The sequence below is a fragment of the Mastomys coucha genome, unplaced genomic scaffold (genome assembly GCF_008632895.1).
Source record: "Mastomys coucha isolate ucsf_1 unplaced genomic scaffold, UCSF_Mcou_1 pScaffold9, whole genome shotgun sequence".
NCBI classification, from domain to species: domain Eukaryota; kingdom Metazoa; phylum Chordata; class Mammalia; order Rodentia; family Muridae; genus Mastomys; species Mastomys coucha.
The window spans coordinates 39,169,124-39,183,560 of NW_022196915.1; the positions used below are offsets into that span (position 1 = coordinate 39,169,124).

General features: G+C 38.5%; 1 protein-coding gene across 1 annotated transcript in view; it reads left to right on the forward strand.

The window, feature by feature from the left end:
• Positions 1–14,437, forward strand: part of LOC116084285 (vomeronasal type-2 receptor 1-like) — a 44,777-nt gene that overhangs the window by 10,256 nt on the left and 20,084 nt on the right. Inside the window, exons 2-3 of the mRNA XM_031361143.1 lie at positions 3,907–4,198; positions 6,649–7,521. Of these exons, the coding sequence (XP_031217003.1) occupies positions 3,907–4,198; positions 6,649–7,521 (1,165 nt within the window). The remainder of the gene's footprint in view (positions 1–3,906; positions 4,199–6,648; positions 7,522–14,437) is intronic.

Sequence of the window (14,437 nt, forward strand, 5' to 3'; positions counted from 1 at the left end):
GTGGGGCCTGTGGCTCCCGGCTGGCTGCTCAGGTCTCAGAAACTCACCAGAGAGAAAATGGCGAATCCTGCCCGGATCTCTGGCCTAAGGCGCCTCAGGGCTGGCTGCTCCAGTCTCAGAACCTCACCCGAGAGACAACAGGGGATCCTGCCCGGGTCTCTGGCTTAATGTGCTCTCTGGAGTTAGGCGATCCACTTGCAGGGAAGGGGCAGAGGAGGACGCTGAACCCCCTCTGTCACTCGGAAGCTGATAGGATCGTGTCCCTGCTGCCCTGCGGCTCCCCTGGCTAGTTTTAATCATAGTAAGAGGCCTACTGCTCATTTCAATACTCGTTCTATTCACACTACTGTATCATCTCTCTATTTGATGATTTTTGAAAGTAGAAAATGTTCTCATATGGTTGAGAAACTATCACTGGATACTGAATATTATTTCAGTTTTTCCAATATTGTAAATACCATGTTTCGGGCAGATAACTTTTTTCCTTTGGGAAGAACTAATTATTTCCTTGAATAATGGAAAAATATAATTATAGGCTCAAAACAGATATTTTGTAGATCTTGAAATGAAATCTGTCTTAATACTATGTGTGTTATCTATCTATCTATCTATCTATCTATCTATCTATCTATCTATCTATCATCTATCTACTTATCTATCTATTGAGTTACCAGGAATCCTCTTCTCCCAGAATTCCCCTCATTAGCTTTCTCCCCCACTACTTATCTTTTTCAGCTCTTAGACTGTGGAGCTATGCAACCCTAGATAATAACCCACCTTTCCACTTCAAGTCACTGCATGACTGACACAAGGCATCTCAGTTAAGGGAACTGGATCCACAGGCAGGTAACAGAGTCAGGGTCAGCCCCTGGTCCAAGTCTTGGGAGACCATCATGAAGTCCAAACTGTATGTCTGCTACATTGTGCCCAGGTCCAGACCTTGAATGTACTTTGGTTGGTCGTTCGATGTATAGGACCACCCAGGTGTCAAGGTTAGTTAATTGTGTTGTTCTTCTTGTGGAATCCATATACCCTCAAGGTTCATCAATTATTTCGTCCTCCTCTTCCACACATTTTCAAGTACTCAGACTAATGGCTGTGGGACTCTACATCTGCTTTGCTTTGGCAAGGGTTTAAGAGACATCTGGTGTTATTTTAATTTCAAAAAGAATCCAAGAACCTCAAGTCACTGCAGGACTATGTACATCCTATCACACTGAATCCAGGGGGAAGAAGGGTCTGGTCACATGTTTTACAGATGCTCTTACATGTAAGATGCTCTTACATCTATTCTCATCCCGTTTTTTTTTTTTGTTTGTTTATATATGTCAGATGCAGTGCTATCTACCATGGCCTTGGTGCACTCTACCTCTATGCCACAGGTGGTGAACCCAGCACCATGCAATGCATTCCACTGCCCTGCTACATCAGCATGAGTGTGCAGCTGGGCTGTGGGGATATGAAAGAGAGTTGAAAAAAATGACTTGAGTCCTGCCAGAGGTCTAATACTCTGAGTGTGGGCTCGAGTGTGTGTTTGCACACTCAGCTGTGCTGCTGGATGGGTATCTGCATCCCAGTCCTCAGAGAGCAGAAGAGAACAGCTGAGGGAGTCACAGGTTCTAGCTCCTTGGGAATGCAGGTGATGGTGGACACCGCAGAGGTGCTGAGAATGAACTGGGGGACCTGGAGCAGATCAGTACACCCTGAGGCTGAAGGGAGAGAGCGGGCAGGGGCAGGAATGGAGAGAACAGGCAGGGGCAGGAATTGGCTGTCCAGTGGATCAGGCATGGCAGGTGCAAGCAAGTTTGTCTGGTCTCATGGCTGCAAGCTCTGTGCCTACATGGCATATCTAGTTGAAAGGAGGCAATGCATGGTTGTATTTTGTTTGATTATAGAAAGGATAGAGAAGTGATAGGAGAGTAGGGGTTGGCCATCTCCACATAGCTGGCATAGAGAGAGGGAAGGAAGGAGGAGAAAGTAAAGATAAAGAAGTCAAAGGGGAGGGAAGAGAAGAAGAGAAAGAGAAGAGTAGGGATGAGAGAGGGGAGAGGGAAGCCATCCCTTATTTGGTGAGCTGGACAATCTGTCTGTGGGGCTGGGGTATCTGTCTGTGGGGCAGGGCATACTAGGCTGTGGTTAGATGACTGAGTGTAGAGTCCAGCCAGAAAACTGTGAGCATGGGGCATTGTCTAGGTCATTGATAGCACAGGCTATTGGAGTTGGAGGGCTCATGGAATCATCTATCTGTTTCTGGAAGTGTAGCCTTTATTGTTCTGTCCCTTGTAGAAACTCCCACTGAGTCACTGGAATTAAGCCTCACTTAATTTAGTACACAGACTGCTTTTCACGCCATATATATATATATATATATATATATATATATATATTCATATATGTGTGTGTGTGTATTTGTGTATACACATATATAAACTTTGCTTTATTCTCCTTCTTGCTTACAGAGATCAACACTTTCTGGATAAAGTAACAGAAGATAGGTTCTCCATTACTGCATTTATAGTATGTAACACCAGGGGAATTCAATAGCTAAATATTAAAGGAAAAGCAAACCTAAACCAAAACAGAAGTTAGATAGACTGGTTTGGGGAGATGGCTCATTTCATAAAGTTCTTGCCTTGCAAGAAATAGAACCTGAGTTAAAGGCCCTAGACCTACCCAAAATCAGCTTGGTGTGGTGACGATGTGCTACCAAAATGCTCACTAAGCAGAAACAAGAAGACTAATAATGATTCCTGGAAGCCTGGTATAGCCAAATCAAGATACAGGATCAATGAAGAACCCGGTATTTTAAAATAAGGTGGAGAGAGACTGGGGAAGACACTTACCGTTGACAATTCTTCTCCACATATAACAGAATGTGCATGTACAAAGACAGGAAGGAAAATGCAAATTGTTAATAGTAAACACCTAAATTACTTTTAGGTACTTAAGTTACAGTATTTTTTTTTTTTTTTTTTGGTTCTTCGAGACAGGGTTTCTCTGTGTAGCCTTGGCTGTCTTGGTGCTCACTCTGTAGACCAGTCTGGCCTCGAACTCAGAAATCTGCCTGCCTCTGCCTCCCAAGTGCTGGGATTAAAGATGTATGCCACCACCGCCCAGGTTACAGTATTTTTTAAACTAGAGATATCAAATTAAATAGTACAGCTAGCTACAGAGCATAGCAAGAAAACAGTTATTCACATAACTGTTTTGCATTTTGCTAAAGTATGCTTAGTATTCAGGTGAAAAGGGGAACAAGAAAAGGGAGATTTTAGTGTGGTTCTACATAGAAGGCCTTGAAAACAAAATGGTGATGTGCTACAGGGGCAATATATTCCTTTGTAACAAATGACAAACAAAAAGTAGTAGACTGATACTTATGTTTTTACATGACAACAGCAAGAAGACATCCTCAGCTAAACATATCACAAAGTAAGTTGTATTTTGTAACTGAAGCATAGAATGCAGAAATTTAAATGCTAATTTCAATAACTTCTGCCACAATAGTTAATGTATTAAAAATATTTTTATTGTTATAATTAATATCCAGAAAGAAAAAGGTCCAGCATAAGAGAATAATTATGTTTCCAGGGACATTTAATGAAGTAAGAAAGCCTGTTCTAAGAGATTGTTAGGTGTGAGTGGTTAAGAAAATTGTCAGTAGAAGGACAATTTTGAAAAGAAATAACAAGAAATTTCCAAATGTAGTAGCATGAAAAATTATATAGTACAAAAATATAAACCACTAACAAAGTCTTAAAACTTTGACACATACATAAATGTGAGGCACCTGTTGTTCTGTCAGCAAATTCTGTAACCACTCACTTAGCTGAAGTTTCTTCCCTGAAAAGCTTCCCCTTTCCTAACTCACTTAGTGGCCACTGGCTCACAAATGTTTTCCCTTTCCAGGTTTAATTTCCGAGGTTTCCGCTGGATGAAAACCATGATCCACACTATCAAAGAGATTAATGAGAGAAAGGATATTTTGCCTAATCACACTCTGGGCTACCAGATATTTGACAACTGTTTCTCCACCATCAAAACCATGGAGTCATCTTCTGTGTTTCTAACAGGGCAGGATGAATACAAGCCTAACTGGAGAAACAGCACTGGAAAATATCTAGTTGGAGTTATTGGAGGAGGAGGAACAACTATGTCAGTTGCTGCTTCAAGAATTCTAGAGCGTTATCAAGTACCTCAGGTATCTTGTAAGAGTGTGCTAAGTGCTTAGAAAGAAATACAAACACTGTGCCACCAGGGGTAGCACAGGCCCTTAATTCCAGAACTTGGAATGTATAGGCAGGAGAATCTCTATGCACTCAAAGCCAGCCTGTTCTACAAAGTGAGTGCCAAGACAATCAGGACTGTTGCAAAAGAAAATTCTGTCTCAAAAAGATCAGAACGAAAAAGGAAAGGGAGAAATACAAAGAACATATAGAAATTATTGCAAATAACTGTGAGGTCCAAAGATGCTACACTGAGCTACAAAAAGACAGAATGGGGCCAGGTTCTCCCAGTTACTCTGTTCAACCAAGCCTTGGAAATGTGAATCACTGCCTATTTAGAAGGCACTTGAAATTGCTCAAACTGCTTCATGCTTTCATTGACTAACATGGTCACTAGGCCTAGAGCACTATATGGAGCAGGGAAGAGGTGACCCATAAATACTTGGTAGTAGATCAGTGGCTGGAATAAGACACAGGTTTTTCTTTGGGTCTCTGTTGATCCTTGAAAGCCATAAGAAAAATCATCACACTGATGTGCTGAAGTGAGATTGGGATTTCCTTTTGACTAACTTAATAGTTTATTTTAAACCAAGAGAGAGTGACATATGTAAATTCAAGAATAAGTAGTTGCAAAGCATTAATTATTAGGAAAATAAAAAGTTGTAGAATTATTTCAAAGCCTGTGTCTGTAAAGTCTCAGGATATATTGATAAGAATGATCAGCAAGATTATTTGTGATCCTTATATAATGGTAGGTTTCACTCACCTTACTTCAATCCATCCTATATTCCCCACTATTATCTTTTGTTCCTTATTTCCTCTTTTTCTTCCTTCCTTCCTTTCTTCCTTCCTTCCTTCCTTCCTTCCTTCCTTCCTTTCCTTCTCTCTCTCTTTCTCCCTTCCTTTCTTTACTTTTCTTTTATGACACTCCAGAAAAAATCTAGGGACAGTTTTGTTGTAGACAAATGCTGGACTAATTACTGAAATGCCAATCAAATACATTATTTAATTTAGAGAGCTCAAAATGTAAGTGGGAAGAATAGGAAAGTATTGTGGAAAAGAAAGCAAGGAAAGGTGGGTGACTTGGCATAATTTTTAGAGGTGGGCTTCATATGGCTCATTCAAACTGCAGAAGCTATGAGGTCTGTCTTCTCTAAACCCTAATGAGCTCAAAATAGTCTAGAAACCTTTAAATATACTTATTCATAAGGTTTTTTAGTAACTCTAGAAAAAAAAGAATAAAATAAAATTTCAGTTTAACATATTGATATTAGGAAGCTAAAAATTATATGTAATCATGAAATTAAATTTTCTTGATGAAACAAATATTCAGGAGGTCAAAGCAACAAGATTTTATATGATAAATAATTCACTAGATCTCAGAAATCTGATATTGCTCTTTCTTGAAGAGGTTCATTCCAACAAAATAGTTTCAATGAATCTGATGTTTGTAGGTTAGAAAGGAAAATTAATATTAGAAGGTACAATAAGAAGATAAAAATGAGAGAGAAAAATAGAATATGGGAATAATAAATGAAGGACCTTGAGAGTTATAGAACATCGCTCTGGAAGTGATACCTTAAGAGCATGAGACTGGATTGAAGAGAAGGTAAAATATTTAAGGTACATGTTACCACTTACAGGGTACGTTACAGCAAAGATACAAGAAAAAGTGTCAGAAATATGTGCTGGCCTGACCTCCATGCCTAGGTCTCCCTAAATGCTAAGAGTAAATGAGGACTACTGATGAAGTAAGTAAGGCATGCTTTGAATTTATCTAACAATGTGCCATAAAAAGAGAGTTTCTGGTTACTTTATAAGACAAAAGTGTTTATTCTTCTGATTGTAGTGCTTACTACATTCTTTCATGTCACTCAAGACAAGTTTTAGGACCTACATATTCAGGACTTTTGACAGCAGGAAATGGTCAGAGAGAAGGAATAGCATAAGAGAATTAAGTCATCAGAGGTAAGACAGGGAGAGCACAAGGAGACAAAGTTGTGTGACTGTGCAGATGAGACTTGGACTCAGCAAATCATCTCTGTACAGGAGATGCTAAACCAGATGAAGAGACTGAATATCCTGACTCAGGGTAGTGAAAAATGTCCAGGACGATGGAGGAAAGTACAAGAGACCTTCTAAACACTGCTGAGGTCCCACCCATGTAAACTAGTGATACTAAGTGTCTTTATCTTAGCAATTGGCAGCCCTGAAACCTTTTTGTTGATAGAGCAACCAAAGTATTGTCAGAAATGTCCTCATCATCACCCAGTAAGTAGAAGATCAAAAAGAAAGTCATTTTCTACAGAAGGATGTGATGGCAAATGGATCCCTGTTTACCTTCCTCTCAAAAACTCAGAAGATATCATTTTCATTTAAATGTTGGCTCTTGCTATCCAATAATTATAAATATTTTCAATTTTAGGTGGGATATGCTTCTTCCTCCTCAATTTTTAGTAGCAAAAAAGAATTTATCACCTTTTTTCGCACAATACCAAGTGATAAGTTCCAGTCTGAGGCCATTGTGACTCTGATTAGACACTTTGGTTGGGTCTGGATAGGTACTATTGCATCTGATGATGATTATGGAAAACAAGGAGTAAAATCAATTAGGGAAAAAGTGGAGAGTACCAACCTCTGTATTGCTTTCTCTGAAACCATTCCAAAAGTCTACTCCAATGAGAAAATGCAAATAGCTGTTGATGCTGTAAAGAGTTCCACTGCTAAAGTCATTGTCCTTTATGCAACTGACATTGATCTCAGCCCCTTTGTGCTGGAAGTGATTCATCATAACATAACTGACAGGACATGGATAGCCAGTGAAGCCTGGATTACTTCAGCTCTCATTGCAAAGCCTGAGTATTTTCCCTATTTTGGTGGAACTATTGGATTTGCAATACCGAGAAGTGTTATACCAGGATTAAAAGAATTTCTTTATGATGTACACCCTAGCAAGGATCCAAATGATGTCTTGACCATTGAATTCTGGCAGACTGCTTTTAATTGTACGTGGCCTAACAGCAGTGTGCCTTACAATGTGGACCACAGAGTAAATATGACTGGTAAAGAAGACAGATTGTATGACATGTCTGATCAGCTCTGCACTGGAGAGGAGAAGCTGGAGGATCTGAAAAATACCTATCTGGATACATCGCAGCTAAGAATCACAAACAATGTCAAACAAGCTGTGTATCTTTTGGCTCATGCAATAGATCGTTTTAGCCAAGCTGTCATAAAAATGAAAGAATATAGTAAAAATACACTATATAAAGATATACCTGACTTTGACCTCAATTTGGTATGTCTTTTGACCCTATGATATAGCATAATTGAACATCAAGTTTTTATTCCCATGTTCATACCACTAAAATTGTTGATTTGCTTCCATATGGTTTTATACCATCAAAACTTGTCTGTATGACTTGATTGTTCATTTAAATCCTCATTTCTCACCAATTTACTTAGATTTATTTTCAGAGATAACAAACCTAACTCAAAAAATTAATAATGCCTTTTACAAAATATGCTGTTATTCTTCACAGTAATGAAATATAAATGTGTCTAGGAGTAAAGCATGAGGTAGTGACTGGTTTCCTCCTTTGGACTGTTCCCTGTATACAACATGCAACTCATAATCTAAGATCACTACTTGGATTCCAAAGCATCAGCTTTATGTTAGGTCAAGATATATTCCTTCGGGTATCAATGAGTTCTGAATAATATATATAATTTTTCTTACACTCCATGTCTTTTGTCTTAACAATTTATCTTATCTATTTAAAGGAAAGACTAGAGAATGAAGTCTTCATATAATATAGTAAGAGCCACACAAAAGGATGGATGTCAGGGAATAAATATTATCGCTGGTATCTGGGACATTCCAGTCTACTGTGCCTGTCCATCATTAGTAGTCAAATGATTCATGTTGATAAAACATGAACAGTCTTGCCAAGACTGGTCTCATTCATTCAATTTCTGCTTGTTTTTGTCCATTCCTTCCATTTAAAAAAGATCAGGAACTTGTGCATCCCTGCTTAGGTCTTGCCCCACAGGAGGTCCACTTAACATTACTAATGTGTTAACTCTTCCTTTCCTGATCATTATCCCTTTACTCTTTTTTAAAATTTTTTATTAGATGTTTTCTTATTTACAATATCTCCTTTCCCAGGTTCCCTCAAAAAAAAAGCAGAAAAAAATAAAATAAGAAAAAACAAATAAAATAAAAAATAAAAAATTAAAATAATTTCCTGTTCCCTCCCCCTTCCCCTGATCATCATCCAACCCCCTCCTGCTTACTGGCTCTGGCATTCCCCTACACTGGGGCATAGAACCTTCACAGGACCCAGGTCCTCTCCTCCCATTGATCACCTGCTTGGCCATACTCTGCTATATGTATGCTGCTGGAGCAATGAGTTCCACCATGTGTACTCTTTGGATGGAGTTTTAGTCCCTGGGAGCTCTGAAGGTACTAGTTAGTTCATATTGTTTTTCCTCCTAGGGGGCTGCAAACCCTTCAGCTCCTTAGGTCCTTTCTCTAGCTTCTTCATTGGGGACCCTGTACTCAGTCCAATGGATGGCTGTGAGCCTCTACTTCTGTATTAGTCAGGTACTGTCAGAGCCTCTCAGGAGACAGTGATCTCAGCTTCTTGTCATCCAGCACTTGTTGACATCCACAATAGTGTCCGGATTTGATGATTGAATATGGGAAGGATTCCCAGGTGGAGCAGTCTCTGAATTGTCCTTCTTTTAGTCTCTGCTCCATAGTTAGCCTCTACAACTCCTTCCATGGGTATTTTGTTCCCCCATTTAAGAAGGAACAATGTATCTTCACTTTGGTCTTCCTTCTTCTTGATTTTCTTATGGTTTGTGGTTTGTACTTTGTGTATTCCAAACTTCTAGGCTAATATCCACTTATCAGAGAGTGCATAACATGTGTGTTCTCTTGTGATTGGGTTACCTCACTCAGGATGATACTCTCTGGGTCCATCCACTTCCCCAAGAATTTCATGACTTCGTTGTTTTTAATAGCTGAGCAGTACTCCATTGTGTAGATGTACCACATATTCTGTATCCATTCTTCTGTTGAGGGACAACTGTGTTGTTTCCAGTTTCTGGCTATTATAAATATGGCTGCTATGAACATAGTGGAGCATGTGTCCTTATTACATGTTGGAGAATCTTCTGAATATATGCCCAGGAGTTGTATAGCTAGGTCCTCTGGTAGTACTATGTCCAATTTCAAGAGAAACCACCAAACTGATTTCTAGAGTGATTGTACCAGCTTGCAATTCCACCAACAATGAAGGAGTGTCACACTTTCTTTACAACCCTGCCAGCACCTGCTGTCACCTGAGTTTTTATCCTAGCCATTCTGACTGGTGTGAGTTGGAATCTCAGGGTTGTTTTGTTTTGCATTTCCCTGATGACTAAGGATGTTGAACATTTCTTTAGGTGCTTCTCAGCCATTTGGTATTCCTCAGTTGAGAATTCATTTTTTAGCTCTATACCCCATTTTTTAAATAGGGTAATTTGTTTCTCTGGAGTCTAACTTCTTGAGTTCCTTGTATTTATTGCATATTAGCCCTCTATCAGATATAGGATTGGTAAATATCTTTTCCTAATTTGTTGGTTGCCATTTTGTCCTATTGACAGTGTCTTTTGCCTTATAGAAACTTTGCATATTTATGAAGTCCCATTTTTTGATTCTTGATATTAGAGCATAAGCTATTGGTGTTCTGTTCAGGAAATTTTCCTCTGTGCCTTTGTGCTCGAGGCTCTTCCCTACTCTTTTTCCTATTAGTTTGAGTGTATCTGGTTTGATGTGGAGGTCCTTGATCCACTTGGACTTGAGCTTTGTACAAGGAGATAGAATGGATCAATTAGCATTCTTCTACATGCTAACTGCCAGTTGAGCCAGCACCATGTGCTGAAAATTATGTCTTTTTTCCACTGTATGATTTTAGTTCCTTTGTCAAAGATCAAGTGGCCATAGGTTTGTGGGTTCATTGCTGAGTCTTCAATTCTATTCCATTGATCTACCTGCCTGACGCTGTACCAATATCGTGAAGTTTTTTTTTATCACATTTGCTTTGTAGTACCACTTAAGGTCTGGGATGGTGATTCTACCAGAGGTTCCTTATTGTTGAGAATAGTTTTGCCTATCCTGGATTTTTTTGTTATTCCAGATGAATTTGCAAATTGCTCTTTCTAAGTCTATGAAGAATTGAGTTGGAATATTGATGGAGATTACATTGAATCTGTAGATTGCTTTTGGCAGGTTTGGCCATTTTTACTATATTAATTCTACCCATTCACAAGCATGGGAGATCTTTCCATCTTCTGAGAACTTCAATTTCCTTCTTCAGAGACTTGAAGTTTTTGTCAAACAGATCTTTTACTTACATAGTTAGAGTAACACCAATGTATTTTATAGTATTTGTGACTAATGTGAAGGGTGTTATTTCCCTAATTTCTTTCTCAGATTGTTTATCCTTTGTGTAGAGGAAGGCCTGACTTGCTTGAGTTAATTTTATATGCAGCTACTTTGCTGAAGATTATGAGGTTTAGGAGCTCTCTGGTGGAATTTTTGGGGTCACTTAAATATACAATCATATCATCAGCTAATAGTAATAATTTGACTTCTTCCTTCAAATTCATATACCTTTGATCTCCTTTTGTTGTCTAATTCCTCTGTCTGGGACTTCAAGCACAATATTGAATAGGTAGGGAGAGAGTGGGCAGCCTTGTCTAGTCCCTGATTTTAGTGGGATTGCTTCAAATTTCTTTCCATTTAGTTTGATGTTGGCTACTGGTCTGTGGTATATTGCTTTTTACTATGTTTAAATATGGGCCTTAAATTCCTGATCTTTCCAAGACTTTTATCATGAAGGGATGTTGGATTTTATCAAATGATTGCTCAGCCTCTAATGAGATGATCATATGATTTTTTTCTTTGAGTTTGTTTATATATTGAATTAAATTGATGGATTTCTGAATATTGATCCATCCCTGTATCCCTAGGATGAAGCCTACTTGATCATGATGGATGATCGTTTTTGATGTGTTCTTGGATCCAGTTTGCAAGAATTTTATTGAGTATTTTTGCATCAATATTTATAAGGGAAATCAGTCTGAAGTTTTCTTTCTTTGTTAGGTTTTTGTGTAGTTTTGGTATAAGAGTAATTGTGACTTCATAGAACGAATTGGGTAGAGTACCTTCTGTTTCTATTTTGTGGCATAGTTTGAGGAGTATTGGTATTAGGTCTTTCTGAAGGTCTGATCAAATTCTGCACTAAACCTATCTGTTCCTGGGCTTTTTTCTGGTTGGGAGACTATTAATGACTGTTTCTATTTCATTAGCAGATATGGGACTGTTTAGATTGTTGATCTGATCTTGATTTAACTTTGGTACCTGGTATCTGACTAGAAAATTGTCCATTTCATCCAAGTTTTCCAGTTTTTTTTGAGTATAGGCTTTTTTAGTAGGCTCTCATGATTTTTTGGATTTCCTCAGTGTCTGTTGTTATGTCTCCCTTTTCATTTCTGATCTTGTTAATTAGGAAATTGCCTCTGTGCCTTCTAGTTAGTCGGGCTAATGGTTTATCTATTTTGTTGATTTTCTCACAGAACCAGCTCCTGGTTTGATTGATTCTTTGCATAATTCTTTTTTTTTTTCCTATTTGGTTGATTTCAGACCTGAGTTTATTTCCTGCCTTTGACTCCTCTTGGACAAATTTGCTTCTTTTTGTTCTGGAGTTTTCAGATGTACTGTCAAATTGCTGGTATATGCTCTCTCAAGTTTCTTTTTGGAGGCACTTTAAGCTATGAGTTTTTTTTTTTTGTTTTTTTGTTTTTGTTTTTTAATTAGGACTGCTTTCATTGTGTCCCATAAATTTGGATATGTTGTGGCTTCATTTTCATTAAACTCTAGAAAGTCTTTAATTTCATTCTTTCTTTTTTCCTTGACAAAGTTATCATTGAGTAGTGTGTTGTTAAGCTTCCACGTGTATATGGGAATTCTATTGTTTATGTTGTTATTGATGAGCAACCTTAGTCCATAATGATCTGATAGGATGCAAGGAAATATTTCAATCTTCTTGTATCTGTTAAGGCCAGATCTGTGACCAATTTGGAGAAGGTATAATGAGGTGCTGAGAAGAAGGTATATCCTTTTGTTTTTAGGAGAAAAAGTTCTATAAATATCTGTTAAATCTATCTGTTTCATATCTTCTGTTAGTCTCATCATGTCTCTGTTTAGTTTCTGTTTCCATGATCTGACCACTGCAGAGAGTGGGGTGTTGAAATCTCCCACTAATATTGTGCACAGTGCAACGTGTGCTTTGAGCTTTAGTAAAGTTTCTTGTATGAATGTAGACACCCTTGCATTTGGAGCATAGAGGTTCAGAACTGAAAGTTCCTCTTGGTAGATCATACCTTTTATCAATATGAAGTGTCTCTCATTATCTTTTTTGATCACTTTAGGTGAAAGTCGATTTTATTCAATATTAGAATGGCTACTCCACCTTTTTTCTTGGGGCCATTGGCTTGGAGAATTGTTTTCCAGCCTTTTATTCTGAGGTGGTATCTGTCTTTGTCACTGAGGTGGGTTTCCTGTATGCAACAAAATGTTGAATCCTGTTTACGTACCCAGTATGATAGTCTATGTATTTTTATTGAGGAATTGAGTTCATTGATATTAATAGATATTAAGGAAAGATAGTTGTTGCTTCCTGTTATTTTTGTTGTTAGAGTTGGAAATCTGTTCATGTGGCTATCTTCTTTAGTTTTGTTGGAAAATTACTTTTTTGCTTTTTCTCAGATGTGGTTTCACTCCTTGTATTGTAGTTTTCCATTTATTACTCTTTGAAGGGCTGGATTTGTGGAAATATATTGTGTAAATTTGGGTTTGCCATGGAATACTTTGGTTTCTCCATCTATGGTAATTGAGAGTTTTGCAGGGAATAGTAGCCTGGGCTGGCATTTGTGTTCTCTTAAGGTCTGTATTAGATCAACCCATGATATTCTGGCTTTCATGGACTCTTGCAAGAAATCTGGTGTAATTCTGATAGGCCTGCCTTTATATGTTACTTGACCTTTTTCCCTCACTTCTTTTAATATTCTTTTCCTTTTCGCACTTGGTGTTTTGACTATTATGTGGAGGGAGGAAATTCTTTTCTAGTCCAGTCTATTTGGAATTCGTTTTTTTTTTTTTTTGCATTTTTTATTAGATATTTTCTTTATTTACATGTAAATTTCTCCATTCTTAGTTTCCCCTCCAAAAAACAAAGAAACAAACAAAAACAACAAAAACAAACGCCTGTTGCCTCCCACTTCCCCATGCCTGCCACCCCGCCCTCTCCCACTTTCTGGCCCTGGCATTCCCCTACACTGGGTCACAGAAACTTCACAAGACCGAGGTCCTCTCCTCCTATTGATGATTGAATTTGCAATCCTCTACACATGCTGCCAGAACAATCAGACCCCTCCATGTGCAGTCCTTAGTTGGTGGTTGAGAGCCTGGGAACTCTGAGGGTAGTAGTTAGTTCATATTGTTGTTCGTCCTAAGGGGCTGCAAACCCCTCAGCTCCATTGGTCCTTTCTCTAACTCCTTCACTGGGGACCCTGTACTCAGATCAATAGATGTCTGTGAGCCTCTACATCTGTATTAGTCAGGTACTGTCAGAGCCTCTCAGGAGATAGCTACATTTAGGCTGTCTTGCCCTTCCTTCAGTCTCTGTTCCACAGTTAATCTCTGCAATTCCTTCCATGGGTATTTGGTTCCTCCTTTTACGAAGGAATGCAATGTCCACCATTTGGTCTTCCTTCTTCTTGAATTCCTGGTGGTTTGTGGGTTGTTCTTCCTGTATTCCAAACTTCTGGGCTAATAACCACTTATCAAAGAGTGCTTAGCGTGTTTGTTCTTTTGTGATTAGGTTGCCTCACTCAGGGTGATATTCTGCAGATCCATCCATTTCCCTAAGCATTTCATAAATTTATTGTTTTTAATAGCTGAGTAGTACTCCATTGTGTAGATGTACCACAATTTCTGTATCCACTCCTCTGTTGAGGGACATCTGGGTTGTTTCCAGGTTCTTGGTATTATAAATAAGGATGCTATGAACATGGTGGAGCATGTGTCCTTCTTAAATGTTGGAGTATCTTTTGGGTATATGCCCAGGAGTGGTATAGCTGGGTCCTCCGGTAGAACTATGTCC